Source organism: Littorina saxatilis, linkage group LG7 (genome assembly GCF_037325665.1).
Source record: "Littorina saxatilis isolate snail1 linkage group LG7, US_GU_Lsax_2.0, whole genome shotgun sequence".
Taxonomy (NCBI): Eukaryota; Metazoa; Mollusca; class Gastropoda; order Littorinimorpha; family Littorinidae; genus Littorina; species Littorina saxatilis.
This window is the reverse complement of record NC_090251.1, coordinates 11,437,072-11,455,638: the sequence shown is the minus strand read 5'-3', so window position 1 is coordinate 11,455,638 and position 18,567 is coordinate 11,437,072. Positions and strand designations below refer to the sequence as shown.

The following is an 18,567-nucleotide window of genomic DNA, read 5'->3' as shown; positions in this document are numbered from 1 at the left end:
GGAGTAACTTTTTCGTACGAAATGTTTACTCCGGAGTAAAAATCTCGTGGGAGTAATTTTCTCGTGTTACACTGACCGGGCGATGTTTATCCGTCCTCTTGCACGTTTTTGTGAGTAAACTGATGGGCACGATTGTGTATTTAGATGTACGGATGTATCCCAAGTCAGTGAGAACCGCCGGGGTTCGACCCCTGAAGTTGTCAGCGTGATTAAAAAAAGAAAAAAGATCAATAAATAAAATCTTGACAACAATAGTCAATGACTGTATTCCACTGATTTTCAGAATGTGCTCTGAAAATGTACCATGCAACTGAATACATATGTTCAACTCTGTCATTGCTGTATTTACTTAATAATAACAATGCTTTTTAATTTGTCATTAATTGTAATCGTGTTTGCCTGAATAAAAAAAACTGTTGAAGAAAAAAAGTGATAAGCCTGACCCTTTTTTTTGTGTAAAACAACAACAAATCTTTGTTTTTACATTTAGTCAAGTTTTGACTAAATGTTTTAACATGGAGGGGGAATCGAGACGATGGTCGTGGTGTATGTGTGTGTGTGTGTGTGTGCGTGTGTGTGTGTGTGTGTGTGTGTGTGTGTGTGTGTGTGTGTGTGTGTGTGTGTGTGTGTGCATGTGTGTGTGTGTGTGTGTGTCTTGTGTGTGTGTGTGTATAGATCAGTTCCGAAAAAACTTCTGGACCGATCTTCATGAAACTTCACATGAGAGTTCCTGGGTATGACATCCCCAGAAAATGTTTTCTTTTCTCCCGATAAATGTCTTCGATGACGTCATATCCGGCATTTAGTGAAACTTGAGGCGTATCTGCGATCCCCGAGACATGTGGTCACGCCCTCATTTTTCAACCAAATTGGTTGAAATTTTGGTCAAGTAATCTTCGACGAAGCCCGGACTTTGGTATTACATTTCAGCGTGGAAACTTAAAAATTAATTAATGAGTTTGCTAATTAAATTTGTCATTAAAATAAAATTGTCGCAAACAGATTCAAAATTGATTGCATCGTATTCTCCATCAAATTCTTAATCTAAAAATGAATAAATATGTTATGTTTACTCTTAAAATGTGATCACAATTAACGAAAATAGGTTAATTAGTGCTACGATTAAAATGTAAGAAATCGATCCAAAATGGTTTCATCTTATTCTTTATCATTTCCTGATGCCAAAAACATAGATATAATATGTTTTATTCAAAACAAGTTCGGACCACTCCCCCCCCCCCCCCCCCCTGGCCGTCTTATCTTTTTATTTTTCCTGTGTCTATCTTTTTTCCTGAATTTCACATTTTGGAAGCGAAGAATAGTAAGAATTGGGTTCCCAGACACTCGGATAGACCCCAAAGCTATAACTGATTGAAATGCCTTTTCTTGCCCCTGTACCCTACAGTAGGCCCTACCTCGATCCCTGGACCCCTCGATCCGCCTCTTGTTTGGATCCCCCTCCCCCCCCCCCCCCCCCCCCGTTCAGTTACGGCAAAGTAAACTTGATACTCCCCCAAGCGTTCTGCCCATGGTTGAAGTACAGTGTGTTGTTTGATCGATCTATGCATGAGCGATAGCGTGGACCGATGATTATCAGAATGCGGATCTATGGTGATTCAAATTCCTTTATGCATGTGCCTGTGGCTTCGCAGCAGTACTGAGAAGATGTCAATGCAGCACTATTTTACAGGTGTGCTTTTAACCTGTGTTGTTTGTTCGCTGCCTTGGGCGTTTGAAAGTCTTACTCAGTGTGAACTGTCAGTCTCAATGAACAAAACTATGAAAAGCATGAGCCCTGTCAGTGGTCCACGCAAGGACTCATAGATGTACGTTTTCCTGTCGGTTAGTCCCTGCCCTGTCGATCCGGCCTGTTTGAAGATATCAGTGCTCGAGCTCACACAGTGGTCTGGGTAGCAGCTTTGCGGACAACACGTGTTGCTGCTTCAGTTCAAAAAGTAAGTCCCTTTTTGGGTACACAGCGAGTTCTTGCTAAGTTGACCCATTTCTGTCTCGTCACAGTGCGTGCATGTGCACTACTCGCAAAGTTGTCGCGCGCCGTCGCTGACAGTAGGCGAAGGGTTTCATAGGTGCACCGGCAGTGAAACGTTCGGGTCGTTACACTACGAAACGGCCTGCAGATTACCAGCGGGGTTTCCTCTCGACTCTCCAGGCCGCTCCGATACCTCAATACTTACGTTTTGGACAGTACTGCAGGTAAGTAAGGCTTACATGAGTGCTCTTTTACCTGTTTTGAGATTTATCTCAGTCACGGCATTAATTGGTAGAACGGTAGTGTACGTAGGTTGAAGACCGTTTGTTTGTTTGTTTGTTCATGCGGGCTGAAACTTCGTGGTTGAAAACGACGTTAAACACCAAATAAAGAAAGATGGGCTGAAACTCCAACGGCTTTTACGTGTATGACCGTTTTTACCCCGCCATTTAGGCAGCCATACGCCGCTTTCGGAGGAAGCATGCTGGGTATTTTCGTGTTTCTATAACCCACCGAACTCTGACATGGCCGGATTACAGGATCTTTTTCGTGCGCACTTGGTCTTGTGCTTGTGTGTACACACGGGGGTGTTCGGACACCGAGGCCAGTCTGCACCAGGGCCGGGGGAGTCTGGGGGGGGGGGGGGGTTCCTGGGGTTCCGGACCCCCCCCCCCCCCCTGGCCATCCAATGTACCTCTCAGAGAAAAAAATTGTGGACTTTGGACCCCTGCCTTCAGTTGGAACCCCCCCCCCCCCCCCTCAAACGAACTTGGTCCGGCCCTGTGCACACAAAGTTGACTGAGAAATAAATCAACGCACGGTCGTTCATGGCAAGCGGCACCCGGGCTAATCTCTGACGGCAAGTTCCACAGGCGGCACAGGCTCTCGATGGTCCTTAATAACTGATTACTACTGCGCACAGGAGCTTGTATCACTGAAATCGAAATATCCTACTTGGCCTTTATCTGTAATAACATTACCGAACTAATAAATTATTAGTTATACTACAATAATATTAATTATAAGAGTAGGATATTTCGATCGACCGGCGCTTTGATCAGTACAAGCTCTTGAGCCCTGATTTATAAATAACTCTGCAGATCTGCTACACTAACACAGACAGACAGACACACACACACACATACACACACACACACACACACACACACACACACACACACACACACACACACACACACACGGCACACACACACACACACACACACGGCACACACACATACACACACACACACACACATACACACACCAGAGAGAGAGAGAGAGACTGAGAGAGAGAGACTGAGAGAGAGAGACAGAGAGAGAGAGAGAGAGAGAGAGACCTGTGATGATGATGTTATACATGTTATATGAAGTCTTATATCGCGCCGGTATCTCCAGACTCGGACTCAAGGCGCAGGGATCTATTTATGCCGTGTGAGATGGAATTTTTTACACAATACATCACGCATTCACATCGACCAGCAGATCGCAGCCATTTCGGCGCATATCCTACTTTTCAAGGCCTATTATTCCAAGTCACACGGGTATTTTGGTGGACATTTTTATCTCTGCCTATACAATTTTGCCAGGAAAGACCCTTTTGTCAATCCGTGGGATCTTTAACGTGCACACCCCAATGTAGTGTAGGCGAAGGGACCTCGGTTTTTCGTCTCATCCGAAAGACTAGCACTTGAACCCACCACCTAGGTTAGGAAAGGGGGGAGAAAATTGCTAACGCCCTGACCCAGGGTCGAACTCGCAACCTCTCGCTTCCGAGCGCAAGTGGGTTACCACTCGGCCACCCAGTCCAATGATAGTGATGGTGACAATAAAGAGGGGGGGGGGGGAGGGGGATTGTCCATGGTATTTCTGCTAGCCAGGCCATGCCCTGTCACAGTGCCGATCTTTCTGTCGGTCCAAGGCTGTGCATGTCTGTGTGTCTATCGGTCGGTCTGTGTCTGTGTTCTACCCACGGAAAGCAGACTGAGGACTGGGACGCTGACCATCACCACCATCAAGAAAACATCGATCAAAGACAAACCCTTTTATCTTTTCCCTCCAAGGGGGCGTAATTCAACAGCCACGATTAGATAATCCTGCCACACTGAGCCTCCCTGTACAAATCTCATTTGATTTTAATTTGATCGAATGTAATTTGAGGATTGGAAAGTCGCTTGTTCATTTCAATGCTTGTCATATTATCTCAGGTGCCAGGAGAATGGTTCCGTATAACTCTCACTGACTGACTCTATTACACACGTCGTATGCATTCAGTAGAGCGCTTATTTGGTTAGCCTGTTTACTTGTATTTTCTATGTCATGATTTGTATTTTGTGTGTGTGTGTAAAGTGATTATTAGAATTGTAATCACTAATGTAGGCTACTAAAGCGCTTTTACTTGGAGCTGTGAATCAGGACTTGCGGCTATAGAAAAGTTATTTATTATTATTTTCCCTTTGTCAGATCTCTTCCCTGCAAAGCCACATCACCGTCAAACATGGGGCTATTGAACAATGTGGTGAAGTATCTGCTCCTTGTTCCTATCGCCTCGTTGTCCGGCCTGATGGTGAGTCTACACCTCTTGTTCGAAGTCGTGAGGCGAGGCCCGCGTGCTGTGTTCGGCAAGACGCCTCGACTGGAGCCTCCTCCCTGTCTGATGGACCCGGACCTCGGTACCCACGGCTACGTTCACCTGGAGGTGAGAAAGACACCGTTTGCACATAGGGATGGCCAAATCTCAAAATCTAAACTCACCAACCGGGCGAGTAACTTCAAGAAATCTCTAGCCCGCCAGAAATGTCGCTAGCCAGGTACATACCACAGTTGCTGTATCTGCAGTGTTTATAACGCTTTGAAACTGGATTATACAAGCAGAAGTGTTGCATTTGACCATAATTTTCACTGGCCAACCGGGCGAGTTGCCAAGCGGTTTCTACTACAGTACTAGCCCGGTGGATTTTTTGCTCGCCTCTGGCGATCGGGTGGACGATTTGGCAATCCTTGTGCACGAATTGCATGTTAGAAATGCACGCTAGTTTCTTGAGTAGGTATGTATTGTGCAAGTGTGTGTATGTGTGTTTGCCTGCGTGCATGCGCACATGTGCGTATGTGTACATGTGCGAATGCGTGTGTGTGGGTGCGTGCGTGCGCATGCGGCGTGTGTATGTGTTCTGGGCGCGTGCATGCTTGCATACGTGTAAGAGTAAGCTTATGTATTTTGCAGGGAATACGTTTGCATTACGTCAGCGCAGGATCAGAAGACAAGCCGCTGATGGTCTTGGTTCACGGGTTTCCCGAGTTCTGGTACTCCTGGAGACACCAGCTCAAAGAGTTCAAAGACAGCTACAGGTTAGTTCTACAGTCGAACCTGTCCCAGCGAGCACCCTCTCTCGATAATTTGCTTTTCCATAACGACCAACTATAGGCTATATCAGAACAAATGCCCGTGCCTTACGGGCTATTATTCTCTCAATTATTTGCCTTTCCATAACGTTTACAAAAAGCACTTTTGGTCAGTCCCTGGGCTACCCTTGGTTGACAAGTGTTTCTTAATGGCGAGAAATGATCGCGGAGCTAATAAGCGCGGAGAGTGCAGAAGAAACGGTTTGATGGCTAGCTATGCAAGAATTAAACATCATTGGTTGATACTAAAAAGGTAGTCTGCTCTGGGCAGTACTGAACTGCCATGAACAGCCAACCGGATTGGCAGCTGTGCAGCAGCCATTTTCCCTCGCCTAGTGCGCAACCCAAAGGCATCCTCACCAACTCTTGTCAAATCCTAGCATTCCTCGCGGCGAGAATTGCCCAAGAAACGGTACTTCCTCACCTCAAAGGCCAGTTCTCACGTTAAAGAAACGGGGGATAGGCTACCCCTGACGAGTGTTTCTTAATGACGAGACAGGCTTGGGGTTAACTGCCCAGGGAGCTAGGAAGCGAGAGTGTAAATGATGGCTAGCTATTCTAGAATTAAACACCATTGGTTGATACCTAAATAAATGGGGGACAGGCTACCCCTGTACACGCCATACTGTTGACTCATTGCAGGGTGGTTGCCATCGACCAGCGGGGGTACGGGGAGTCGGACCTACCGTCATCAGTATCCAGCTATGACATCACCAATCTTGTTGCTGACGTCAAGAATCTCGTCTTGGCCTTGGGTAAATGTTTGTGTGTGTGCGTGTCACTGTGTGTGTGTGTTTGTGAAAACTTAATTTTTGGTTTCAGATTCAATCTTGCGCAGACCGGTTTGGGGGCAGAGAGGCTAATTTACTATAGTTAAGTATACTGGCACTCTTAATTTGATGAGAGAGAGAGAGAGAGAGAGAGAGAGAGAGAGAGAGAGAGAGAGAGAGAGAGAGAGAGAGAGAGAGAGAGAGAGATTGTTGTCACACACACATATGCGCACACACATATGCGCAGTCTGTCAACCACAAACTCACAGAATTTTCTCTCTCTCAAACTGTAAAAAGGTACAGAACACAATAAATGAAGTCTATACGTTTCTTGAACAAAACAAAACACTCAAAACTCACATTTACACATCAAATAACCCCAATCCCTTGCCAAAGATAATTAACGTTTACACTCTAATTACTCTCATTCACTCACATCAAATCTCTACCTCGCAAACACACCCTCTTGCTATCACTCCATCATACACTGAAATTACACTTCCTGCATGGGTTATTTTTAGGGGACGGATTTAGCGGAAGAGTTACCATCCAGCAGGTCTGACAGTGACTTGAAGTGAAGCGAGATCCTGGGTTTAGATGCCCCGAAAACGAATGACGTCACGAGCGCAGAATGAGTTCCTGGCGAAGTGAGTCCATAGCAGCCCTCAGATGTAGAACGAGTTCCATGCGAAGCGAGTCCATAGCAGCCCTCAACAGTAGAATGGCTTAGCCTGACTGGGCTGGCGGATCATCTCCATCACTCCTCGGCAAGAAAACCGCAACCTGAAATGGTTAGCATTGCTCTTAGTCCATGGTTAACTCACATCGCTTATCCGTTCCCATATATCAAACCCAATGCAGGAAAGAATGGACAAAGCCTCTATGACTCTAGCTCTCACACACTCGCACAAATACTTCATATGTTATGAACGTTCTACCAATTCATTACATGTTTAATAATTGGCAGAAGTTATGCAAACATGTAACACGAAAATAGCTTTCCGTCTTTTTACATACACAAGTTATCATAATGCACAGACCATATTCAAAAATTGATAACTAACATAACTAACAATACTAAGAAACTAACCTTCTTTAAACGAAATACCTGACCGACTAGCCTGAACATATAAGAAACGCACAGACACGAAACAACAAACATGTACCACGCAAACAGCCTAAACTACACCGAAAACAATAGAAAAGAATTACGCACCACATCCTGGTTGCATGAAAGCATACGCGAAATTCCCCTGTCAAATGAAGACAGCTCCCTTTTGCTCTATGGAAGCAAAAGTAACGTTCAAATGAAGAACGGATTCCAGTCTGGAACGCAGACTTCTAGCCCTGTAAACGGCTACGGCAAGAATGAATAAAACTGACACACAACTGAATTTACTGCTCACTACAGCACACCTGAGATACACCCGTTACACTAGAATTTAGAGAAAACCGTGCCGCACGAAAACTACGAGTGCTAGCTGTCTCACCTGGCAGGTAAACGACAGCACAAAGAACAGGCGCTTGCAATGATTGCATATAATACGAAATAATTACAGCTGCTTGTGACACACCCCCCTTGTTAGACTGAACTAACCGTTAAGTTACAAAACTTCACACGACGCGGCTGTAATAATCAGCTCTCACGTTTTCACGTCCTCGGATCGCACGAATCCGGAAGGAGAATGGCTCATCCAGCAGAGGCCTCTTTCCAAATGGTGCTTTTGGAATTTTCCCCTTGGGTAGAGCTCGCTGGCAAGCGTCGCAGGATTGTACATATCGACGGATGTCACCGCCCATTCCCGGCCAGTAGAAAGAGTTCCACACTCGATTTCGAGTCCTCCTCGAACCAAGATGGCCAGCCATTGGTACATCATGCGACAGCTTAAGGATACCAGGTCTCAAGGCTTCTGGTACAACTATCTGATGGTACACATTTTCACCTGATGAGAACTCCCTTTGCAGAACTCCTTTCTTCCAGGAAAACTTCACTTGGCCATGTTTCCCGGAGGGAGCAGGATTACTAACCGCCGCTAGCTCTCGAATGCGTGCCAATGTAGAGTCGTTCTCTTGTAGCTGAATGAGTTCATCTCGGGTGACACCTCCCAGTCCGGAGTCCTTCATTTTAAGAGTTTTGGGTCCTTGTTGTTCTCGAGCATGCTGTGCTCTGGTGACAACAGATGTCTTCACAGGATATGCCTTTCCCCTGTACACCGGAACTTCAAGAGTTTGTCCATCAGGCAACGGGATGGCATTTCCAATCAATACAGGATGAGCAAGATCCTCCACCACAATAGCAATTGCCTTTCCTGAAAAGAAAGGCGATTCAAAGTCAATCACAACAGTTGGGCACTCTCGTTCAACGTTGCCGGCTGCAAGTCGGATGGTTTGTCGTCCAACGCTGCGCTTGTTATCTCGCACAAGAGACGAATCCACCACTAGCCCGTCAGCTCCAGTATCCCTCAGGGCAGATACTGAAGAACCATTGACGTTCACAGTACATCTAGGAGAGTAGGTCAGTTGGCTGCAAGGATCACAGAGAGCAGGCAGTTCAGTTCCTGAGGTGACTGTTCCTAGAGTGACAACGGTTTTCACCGAAGTTAGACGAGGACAGTTTCTTCTAGAGTGACCTTCCTGACCGCAGTTGAAACATTTTCCCTTGAATCCAGATGGCTTTGAGCCAGCAGGTTTTGCTGGAGTTGCATCCTTCTTCGGGCTACTTGGTCCTTTCTGGTGACCCGATGCTTTACCAAAGACCGTAACTGGATTTTTCCTGGCCCGTTTCGACGATGCAAATCTCTCAGCTAGTTCAGCAGCTTCAGAAAGGGTACTGGGGTCATTCTGTCTGATGAAGTCGGCAAGTTCTCCAGATACTCTGTCGAGAAGGTGCTCCATCAGTATGAGATCTCGAACTCCTTCGTATGTCTCCTCCTTCTTGGCTGCCTTTCTCCATCGCTCAAACCAAATCCGGAGCCGAGTAGCATGCTGCTGAAATGTTTCTTCATCCTTTTTCACCGCCTGACGAAACTTGGAGCGGTAAGAGTCAGCAGTCCAACGAAAAGCCCCACGTAGCATCTCCACCACTTTGTCGTACTTTACGGCGTCCTCATCAGGCAATTCTAGGTAAACCTCTGAGGAAAAACCTTTAAGAAGTGTCCCCAGCCTAGCTCCCCAGTCTCGTTCCCTGTTCCACCCACTCAGGGATGCCGCTCTCTCAAATCGCCCGAGAAAAGTATCCAAATCTTCTTTGGTGGTATCAAAAGGATCGATCTTTAGACGGACAGGTTCTATTGGACGGATATGGGGAACATGAGCAGTTTCTTCACGCTGGGCCCTTGCTATCTGTGTCCGAATCCTCTCCTCCTCCAACTCAGCCAAACGTTGACGTCGGGTATATTCTTCCTCATCTCTCTCCTGTCTTCTGTCTTCTCTCTCCTGTCTTTTTTCTTCTCTCTCCTGTTTCCTTCTTGCCTCTTCTTCCTCTCTCTCCTGTCTTCTTCTTGCCTCTTCTTCCTCTCTCTCTTGTCTTCTTCTTGCCTCTTCTTGTCTCAGTCGAGCCTCTTCCAGTTGAGCTTTTAGCAGCTGAGCCTCCAATCCCACTCGTTGTTTTTGCTGCTGTTGATGGCGCAGACGGTCCAATTCTTCTTGCACAAATCTGGCAAGTGCACTACCGGAACGGACACCCAACGCTCTGCCCCTAGCGGCAATCTGCTCATGCTCCGCACTAAGACTAACCGAGTTTCCAGCTGATTCAGAAAATACTTCGCTATGAGTAGGCGGAGTAGATAACTCATGACCGGAAAGAGACAAAGTCGGGTCAGGCGTAGAAAAACTAGACAGGGCCGCGTTTCGTTTTTTCCTTGCGGACATATTTATCTTTATCTTCAGTAAACAGTGAAATGAAAAGGAAAAAGTATTTATGGTACTTCTGAATGAAATGAGCTAGACACCAATAAATACCGAACAAGGAAAAACAAGCTGTGCAAATGAACGCTTTCTTTCGCAAAATGAATAGCAGTACTATGCGCGGAAAACACCGACTTCTGTCACTGTTACGACGGTAGTGACAAAAGTAATGAACTCTAGTGCTATCACACGAATGATATTCAATAAACAGGTATCACAAAGACATGACAAAACAAGACAAAACAATATCAGAAAAACAGAAGGCAAACAGAAAAATCTGAGGTGACGATGAAAAGTTAGGATAGACCCACTACTTCTAGCTAGCTATCCCAATTTAATCCCGGACGAGCCCCCATTTGTCACACACACATATGCGCACACACATATGCGCAGTCTGTCAACCACAAACTCACAGAATTTTCTCTCTCAAACTGTAAAAAGGTACAGAACACAATAAATAAAGTCTATACGTTTCTTGAACAAAACAAAACACTCAAAACTCACATTTACACATCAAATAACCCCAATCCCTTGCCAAAGATAATTAACGTTTACACTCTAATTACTCTCATTCACTCACATCAAATCTCTACCTCGCAAACACACCCTCTTGCTATCACTCCATCATACACTGAAATTACACTTCCTGCATGGGTTATTTTTAGGGGACGGATTTAGCGGAAGAGTTACCGTCCAGCAGGTCTGACAGTGACTTGAAGTGAAGCGAGATCCTGGGTTTAGATGCCCCGAAAACGAATGACGTCACGAGCGCAGAATGAGTTCCTGGCGAAGTGAGTCCATAGCAGCCCTCAGCTGTAGAACGAGTTCCATGCGAAGCGAGTCCATAGCAGCCCTCAACAGTAGAATGGCTTAGCTTGACTGGGCTGGCGGATCATCTCCATCACTCCTCGGCAAGAAAACCGCAACCTGAAATGGTTAGCATTGCTCTTAGTCCATGGTTAACTCACATCGCTTATCCGTTCCCATATATCAAACCCAATGCAGGAAAGAATGGACAAAGCCTCTATGACTCTAGCTCTCACACACTCGCACAAATACTTCATATGTTATGAACGTTCTACCAATTCATTACATGTTTAATAATTGGCAGAAGTTATGCAAACATGTAACACGAAAATAGCTTTCCGTCTTTTTACATACACAAGTTATCATAATGCACAGACCATATTCAAAAATTGATAACTAACATAACTAACAATACTAAGAAACTAACCTTCTTTAAACGAAATACCTGACCGACTAGCCTGAACATATAAGAAACGCACAGACACGAAACAACAAACATGTACCACGCAAACAGCCTAAACTACACCGAAAACAATAGAAAAGAATTACGCACCACATCCTGGTTGCATGAAAGCATACGCGAAATTCCCCTGTCAAATGAAGACAGCTCCCTTTTGCTCTATGGAAGCAAAAGTAACGTTCAAATGAAGAACGGATTCCAGTCTGGAACGCAGACTTCTAGCCCTGTAAACGGCTACGGCAAGAATGAATAAAACTGACACACAACTGAATTTACTGCTCACTACAGCACACCTGAGATACACCCGTTACACTAGAATTTAGAGAAAACCGTGCCGCACGAAAACTACGAGTGCTAGCTGTCTCACCTGGCAGGTAAACGACAGCACAAAGAACAGGCGCTTGCAATGATTGCATATAATACGAAATAATTACAGCTGCTTGTGACAATTGTGTTGCATGTTTTGTTCACCTCAAATGTTATGGAGCTGAAGGTCTGTGATTTGAACTATGTTTAAATAGTAAACATTCAATGATAAACATTTTGGTGTGTTTTAAAGACACAATGAACCGGGACCCACCACCCCCTCCTCTTTAAAAAAAACCCACCCGATTCAGGACTAGTAGCTACCCCCTTTTAAGTTTTAGGATTTTGCCTTGTCTGGTTTTCTGTTCTAACTCTATTTTAAACTTATATCCGTTATAACATTCCCTTCTTTTTTTAAGGCCTGATTTTCTCAGATTTCTGTTAGGGAGTCAAAAGGGGTTGTGAGGGAGCTTGATTACTAGACCCGTGTCACAAGCACAGCGCGCTGATCTCGGCAGCACGTTATAACCTTCACTTTTGAAATGAAGAATAAGCAGTGACGTCAAAGTTGTTGTTGTTGCCCAGGTTACAAGCAGTGCGTGCTGGTGGGCCACGACTGGGGCGCGAGAGTGACGTGGAACGTTGCCCAGAGACACCCCGAGGTCGTGGAGAAGCTTGTCATCATGAACTGCCCCTCGGACGTAGCTTACGCCCAAGGCGGCTTTGGCCAGCTGTTGAAGTCGTGGTGAGTGTCACCTTCTGCACTTTTGTCCCACAAAACAACGGGTGAAGTGGATAAGACATCGACCTTGTAATCAGAAGGTCGTGAGTTCAAATTCCGGCCGCGGCCGCCTTATAGGTTAACGGTGGAGATTGTTCCGATCTCGCAGGTCAGCTTATGTGCATTATCCCCCTTCGTGTGTACACGCAAGCACAGGGCCAAGTGCGCATGGAAAACATCCTTTAATCCGTGTCAGAGTTCAGTGGGTTATAGAGACACGAAAATACCCTGCATGCTTCCCCTGGAATCTGCGTATATGCTGCCTGAATGGCGGGGAAAAAAACCGGTCATACATGTAAAATTCCACTCGTGGAAAAACATGAGTGAAAGTAAGAGTTTCAGCCCATTAACGAAAAAGAAGTCCCACAAAAAACCCATCTAAGGCGATGGTTAACTAAGTAAGTACTTACGACAGTCACCGTTTTCAATTGTTTTGTGCGTCTGTGTTCCTTGACAAGTACTCTTGTTTTTGGTAGCGGTATGTTCCTAAAGACTGGCTGCCCTTCCCTTTGACACAAGGCTCTGTGTGTATATAACTTGATCAATATTTCACGTGCACTGTTGACGGTTGAAAAGAATAGGGAAGAACTTTTTTTTAACGTCATTGCCCTTTTTGCTTTACACATGTAGACACGTTTGTATTAAGATAAGATGTACAGGTGGGTTATTATTGTCATCACAAACCATGTTTACTAGAAACGGAAGTGGGTGGGGTGGAGATCTGATGGCATGCCTCCAGAAGCTGAAGCATTTTGGCCTTGTAGATATGAATTTAACCCCCTCTGGTGAAAGATAAATTGTGCAAGTATAGAAAACACTATTTCGTCCCTCTCGCTTGGGTTCAACAAGTTAGTTACAGGCACATGTGCAGTTTTATTTTGCTTGAGCGGAAATCGCAAAATCGCAGAGATTTGGATTGCTTGACGTTTTCATCATGAATCATGAGGATGACAGTTGTTTGTTCCTTTCAATGCTTGTTATTCTCTCAGGTGCCAGGAGAAAGGTTCCGTATAACTGTAAATCTTGCTTACTCCGTTACACATGTCGTTTGCACATAGAGCGCTTACTTCCCTTTGGTTATTTGTTCTCTGACTCATCATGTTTCAGGTACAGGGTGACCCAAAAAAAAGAGTACCCAAACAAAACGTCATAAATTGAACAAAAATAAAGCAATCTTCATAACATTTATTTACACACACAAGTAGCCTCTGCATGATTTGCACAGAAAATTTTAGCGTTCTAGCTTGTCTTTCAGGAAAGTTATGCTCATTCTACAGAACATGCTCCAAATGGCCTTCCCCGGATTTAAATCCCCCAGATTTCTATCTTTGGGGGTTCCTGAAAGACAACGTCTACAGGAACAACCCACAGACAATCCCAGAACTCAAGAGAGCCATCACAACAACCATTCGCGGAATCTCGCAACAGGAGTGCGTGCGGGTGATTGATAACTTTGCGCTGCGAGTTCAAGTTTGCCTGCAGCGGCGCGGAGGTCATTTGGAGCATGTTCTGTAGAATGAGCATAACTTTCCTGAAAGACAAGCTAGAACGCTAAACTTTTCTGTGCGAATCATGCAGAGGCTACTTGTGTGTGTAAATATATTTTATGAAGATTGCTTTATTTTTGTTCAATTTATGACGTTTTGTTTGGGTACTCTTTTTTTTTTGGTCACCCTGTACGTGTTTTTGTTCTAAGTGCCGTGGCTCCCAGAGGTGTACATATATTGAATTGAAAATTACATCATGTTTCAGGTATGTGTTTTTCTTCCAAGTGCCGTGGCTCCCAGAGGCGTACATCGGGATGCGGGACTTTTACTTTCTGGAGGAGATGGTCCTGGGTGAACAGTTCGGCGTCAAGTCAGGAAATGTGTCACGGGAAGATGTAGACGGGTACAAATATGCATTCGGACGTAAGTGGATGTTGCATGGTACACACACACACACACACACACACACACACACACACACACACACACACACACACACACACACACACACACACACACACACACACACACACACACACACACACACATACACACACACACACACACACACACACCACACACACACACACACACGATATACAAATAATGACATCATAGCGGTAAGAATAAGTTCGCAGTCAATAACAACAAAATTCAGCAAGCAAGTGTACTAACTACTTATACATGTACAGGCACATGAGTTGTGTTTGGACATTTTGTTCTATAACTGAAATATGCTACAGGGGTGGATCAAGGGGTAATGGAGGGGGGGGGGGGGGGGGGGGGGTCCAAATTGTGACACACAAGAGGTATGAGGTACAAGTGTGCCTTGAAGCTGCCATCTTATTATTTTGATTTTATTTCAGGCTCTGGGTTCAGAGGCCCGATCAACTTCTACCGGCAGAAGTTTCGCGGAACTGACATGAGAACGCCTGAAAAGTCTGCTTACATCAAGGTGGCTTGTCCCACGCTTATCGTGTGGGGCGACCAGGACCAGGCTTTCGAGACTCGGCTAGCCCAGCTCAGCTCGGAGCTGAGCGTGGAAGGGGGCGCAACTGTGAAGGTGGTAGAGGGCGCTAGTCACTTTGTTCAGATGGACCGACCCGACTTGGTCAACAAGTACATGCGGGAATTTTTGTCCTCGCAGAAGTGAACCGCTTGACTGTGAACTGTAAAGCCTGTCCTTAATTATACCCTCGGTATAGGGGTGTGTATAGGTTTCGGTCGATGTGTTTGTTTGTTTGTGTGTTTGTGTGTTTGTGTGTTTGTGTTCGCATATAGATCTCAAGAATGAACGGACCGATCGTCACCAAACTTGGTGAACAGGTTCTATACATTCCTGAGACGGTCCTTACAAAAATTGGGACCAGTCAAACACACGGTTAGGGAGTTATTGGTGGATTAAAATTATACAAGGACTTATAGAGGGACATATTCATGGTCAAAGGGAAATAACCATTCTCACTGCCACCAACTGAGAAGGTTATTTCCCTTTGACGGGGGTGTTTTTCCTACCTCGGAGGAATTTCTTGTCACTGTGCGAAGTGGACTATGTGAAGTATACGTCACTAAAGCTTGTTGCACAGAGCTTTCGGTAAACCGGGGTGGGAGTACTCTCTTGTGATGAAAAAAGAGGAAATCCCTTTTTTCTAGGGGGGTTCGGGGGCATGCTCCCCCGAATTTTTGTTAAATGGTACATTAAAATCTGTGCAATCTGGTGCATTCTGAGACTAAAATTCAACTCGTTTGGATTGGATTGGATTGGATAAGATTTACAGTCCAACGAGGTTACCCTCATGGAAATTCGGGCTGCTTTCTCCCTGGGGAAAGCGAGCTGCCATACAATACGGCGCTACCCATATTTTTTATTTTTTTCCTGCATGCGTGTATTCATGTTTCCTGAGACTTAATGCCGTGTGAGATGGACATTTTACTTTATTTGATGGACATTTTTATCTATGCCTATACAATTTTGCCAGGAAAGACCCTTTTGTCAATCGTGGGATCTTTAACGTGCACACCCCAATGTAGTGTACACGAAGGGACCTCAGTTTTTCGTCTCATCCGAAAGACTAGCACTTGAACCCACCACCTAGGTTAGGAAAGGGGGGAGAAAATTGCGGCCTGACCCAGGCCTGAACACGCAACCTCTCGCTTCCGAGCGCAAGTGCGTTACCACTCGGCCACCCAGTCCATTACCCAGATCGGGTAAAAAAGACATTCTCCACACTCCCCCCCTCCCCCCCCAAAAAAACACCCCAACCAAACAAAAAACACACTTTCACACAACCATGGTAACATTGTAATGGTGCATAATTACGTAATGAACCATGTATTCATAATCCAATACTGGCAATAGTATGATCCAAGTGACTCCCCAATGCATTGAAGCTCAAAATTACTATTAGTTATCAGGAGTCTTCAGTCAGCACAATTTAACTCAAGCCTCCACTAGTGTTCTGTTCCATCTTCACTTCTCTCCATATCATTCAGTCAACAAGGGCGGGGATGTAGCTCAGTCGGTAGCGCGCTGGACTCGATTTGTATCCAGTTGGCCGCTGTCAGCGTGAGTTCGTCCCCACGTTCGGCGAGAGATTTATTTCTCAGTCAACTTTGTGTGCACTCTCCTCGGTGTCCGAACACCCCCGTGTGTACACGCAAGCACAAGACCAAGTGCGCACGAAAAAGATCCTGTAATCCATGTCAGAGTTCGGTGGGTTATAGAAACACGAAAATACCCAGCATGCTTCCTCCGAAAACGGCGTATGGTTGCCTAAATGGCGGGGTAAAAAACGGCCATACACGTAAAATTCCACTCGTGCAAAAAACACAAGTGTACGTGGGAGTTTCAGCCCACGAACGCAGAAGAAGATTCAGTCAACAAGTTTTGTGTCCGCGGAAATCCGCGGATTCGCGGAAAAGTCCTACCCCTGGTAAAAAAAACAAACTCAGCGTACTCTTCGCGAAGTAGACTTCGGGCTCAATTATGGACCACTTTGTTTTTTGTAAGTTTCGTTCATGAGCTGAAACTCCCACAGCTTTTACGTGTATATCCATTTTTACCCTGCCACGAAAATACAAGCATGCTTCCCTTGAAAGTGGCGTATGGCTGCCTAAAATAATGGCGGGTTAAAAACGGTCATACACGCCGGTAAAAACGCACTCGTGCTGTGCCGAAATACATGAGTGAACGTGTAAGTTTGAGCCCATAAACTGAACGCAGAATAAGAAGTCAACTTTCCATGGGACATTATGGGCCAGTCACGTGCAGACAGGGAGCACGTGTAGTAAGCTTGCCTCACTAAAAGCAAGAGTATTCACTCCATTTTTTTTTCTTTTCTGGAATTCGTCTAGTAGCACCGGCACGGTTGGCCTAGTGGTAAGGCGTCCGCCCCGTGATCGGGAGGTCGTGGGTTCGAACCCCGGCCGGGTCATACCTAAGACTTTAAAATTGGCAATCTAGTGGCTGCTCCGCCTGGCGTCTGGCATTATGGGGTTAGTGCTAGGACTGGTTGGTCCGGTGTCAGAATAATGTGACTGGGTGAGACATGAAGCCTGTGCTGCGACTTCTGTCTTGTGTGTGGCGCACGTTATATGTCAAAGCAGCACCGCCCTGATATGGCCCTTCGTGGTCGGCTGGGCGTTAAGCAAACAAACAAACAAACAAACAAACACTCGTCTAGTAGCATCCCCTGAAAGAAGTTGGCACCAACTGAGATAGGCATGTATACAGCGAAGAATTGTGGTTGAAGCTGTTGAAGACATTGTAGGCATTAACCAATTGAAAGAACTTGAGGCTCCCAGGCGCCAAGAAGAGACAATCATTGAAAATGACAGTGACAATTCTTAATTGAACGAGGGTAATAGATTAAGCAGTGATCTGCTTTTTTTACATCCAGTCCTCGCCCTAAAGAGGGACTATTTTTAAATCTCGGACAAACAAAAAATAAACTAAGTACTGACTTTGACAGATAATTGAAGTAAGACAGCTTAGTAAGCATATCATCGCATTGAGTCATTGTTGAATACCAAAACAAGATGTCAAATTGACTGTGCCCTTCGCAAAACCCGTGATACAAAAAAAAAAGATAGAAAAAACAAGAAATTCCTCCGAGGTAGGAAAAACACCCCCGTTGGTCAAAGGGAAATAACCATTCTCACTGCCACCAACTGAGAAGGTTATTTCCCTTTGACCATTAATATGTCCCTCTATAAGTCCTTGTAGAATCTTAATCCACCAATAACTCCCTAACCGTGTGTTTGACTGGTCCCAATTTTTGTAAGGACCGTCTCAGGAATGTATAGAACCTGTTCACCAAGTTTGGTGACGATCGGTCCGTTCATTCTTGAGATCTATATGCGAACACAAACACACAAACACACAAACAAACACATCGACCGAATCCTATACACACCCCTATACCGGGGGTGTAATAAATAGCAGACAAAGAGGAGGCTGATCAGCCCAATAGAAATATTTGTTGGTTTAGGGTAACCCGACCGACCCTATTTTTTTTTCGCCGACCCTAAAACTTTTTGTTCATTTCTAAAAAAGAAAATAAACTTTAGGCACATTTTGCGAACCATACCAAGACTAAGGGAAGTAACCTTTAAAATCAACAAAATTTAAAAGAAAAACAAAAGCTGACCAATGCAAC

The 18,567-nt window shown here is 45.2% G+C and overlaps 2 protein-coding genes across 2 annotated transcripts; one reads left to right on the top strand and one right to left on the bottom strand.

Moving 5' to 3' along the window:
- The first annotated feature begins 2,097 nt into the window (after nucleotides 1-2,097).
- On the top strand, nucleotides 2,098-18,166 carry LOC138970678 (epoxide hydrolase 4-like). The gene is made up of 7 exons (XM_070343153.1): nucleotides 2,098-2,214; nucleotides 4,454-4,688; nucleotides 5,214-5,338; nucleotides 6,035-6,147; nucleotides 12,227-12,386; nucleotides 14,175-14,332; nucleotides 14,776-18,166. The coding sequence occupies exons 2-7, from the start codon at nucleotides 4,488-4,490 to the stop codon at nucleotides 15,060-15,062; spliced, it is 1,044 nt and encodes a 347-aa protein (XP_070199254.1). The 5' UTR covers nucleotides 2,098-2,214; nucleotides 4,454-4,487; the 3' UTR covers nucleotides 15,063-18,166.
- Nucleotides 6,482-10,032, bottom strand: LOC138971937 (uncharacterized). Its single transcript, XM_070344783.1, has 2 exons — nucleotides 7,379-10,032; nucleotides 6,482-6,945 (listed from the first exon to the last, which is right to left on the bottom strand). The coding sequence occupies exon 1, from the start codon at nucleotides 10,030-10,032 to the stop codon at nucleotides 7,777-7,779; it is 2,256 nt and encodes a 751-aa protein (XP_070200884.1). The 3' UTR covers nucleotides 6,482-6,945; nucleotides 7,379-7,776.
- Nucleotides 18,167-18,567: the final 401 nt, after the last annotated feature.

Coding starts and splice junctions, on each gene's coding strand:
- LOC138970678 (XM_070343153.1), top strand. CDS start 4,488: ATGGGGCTATTGAACAATGTGGTGAAGTATCTGCTCCTTGTTCCTATC. Junction 5,339..6,034: donor GAGTTCAAAGACAGCTACAG/GTTAGTTCTACA, acceptor GACTCATTGCAG/GGTGGTTGCCATCGACCAGC. Junction 12,387..14,174: donor GGCCAGCTGTTGAAGTCGTG/GTGAGTGTCACC, acceptor ATCATGTTTCAG/GTATGTGTTTTTCTTCCAAG.
- LOC138971937 (XM_070344783.1), bottom strand. CDS start 10,032: ATGTCCGCAAGGAAAAAACGAAACGCGGCCCTGTCTAGTTTTTCTACG.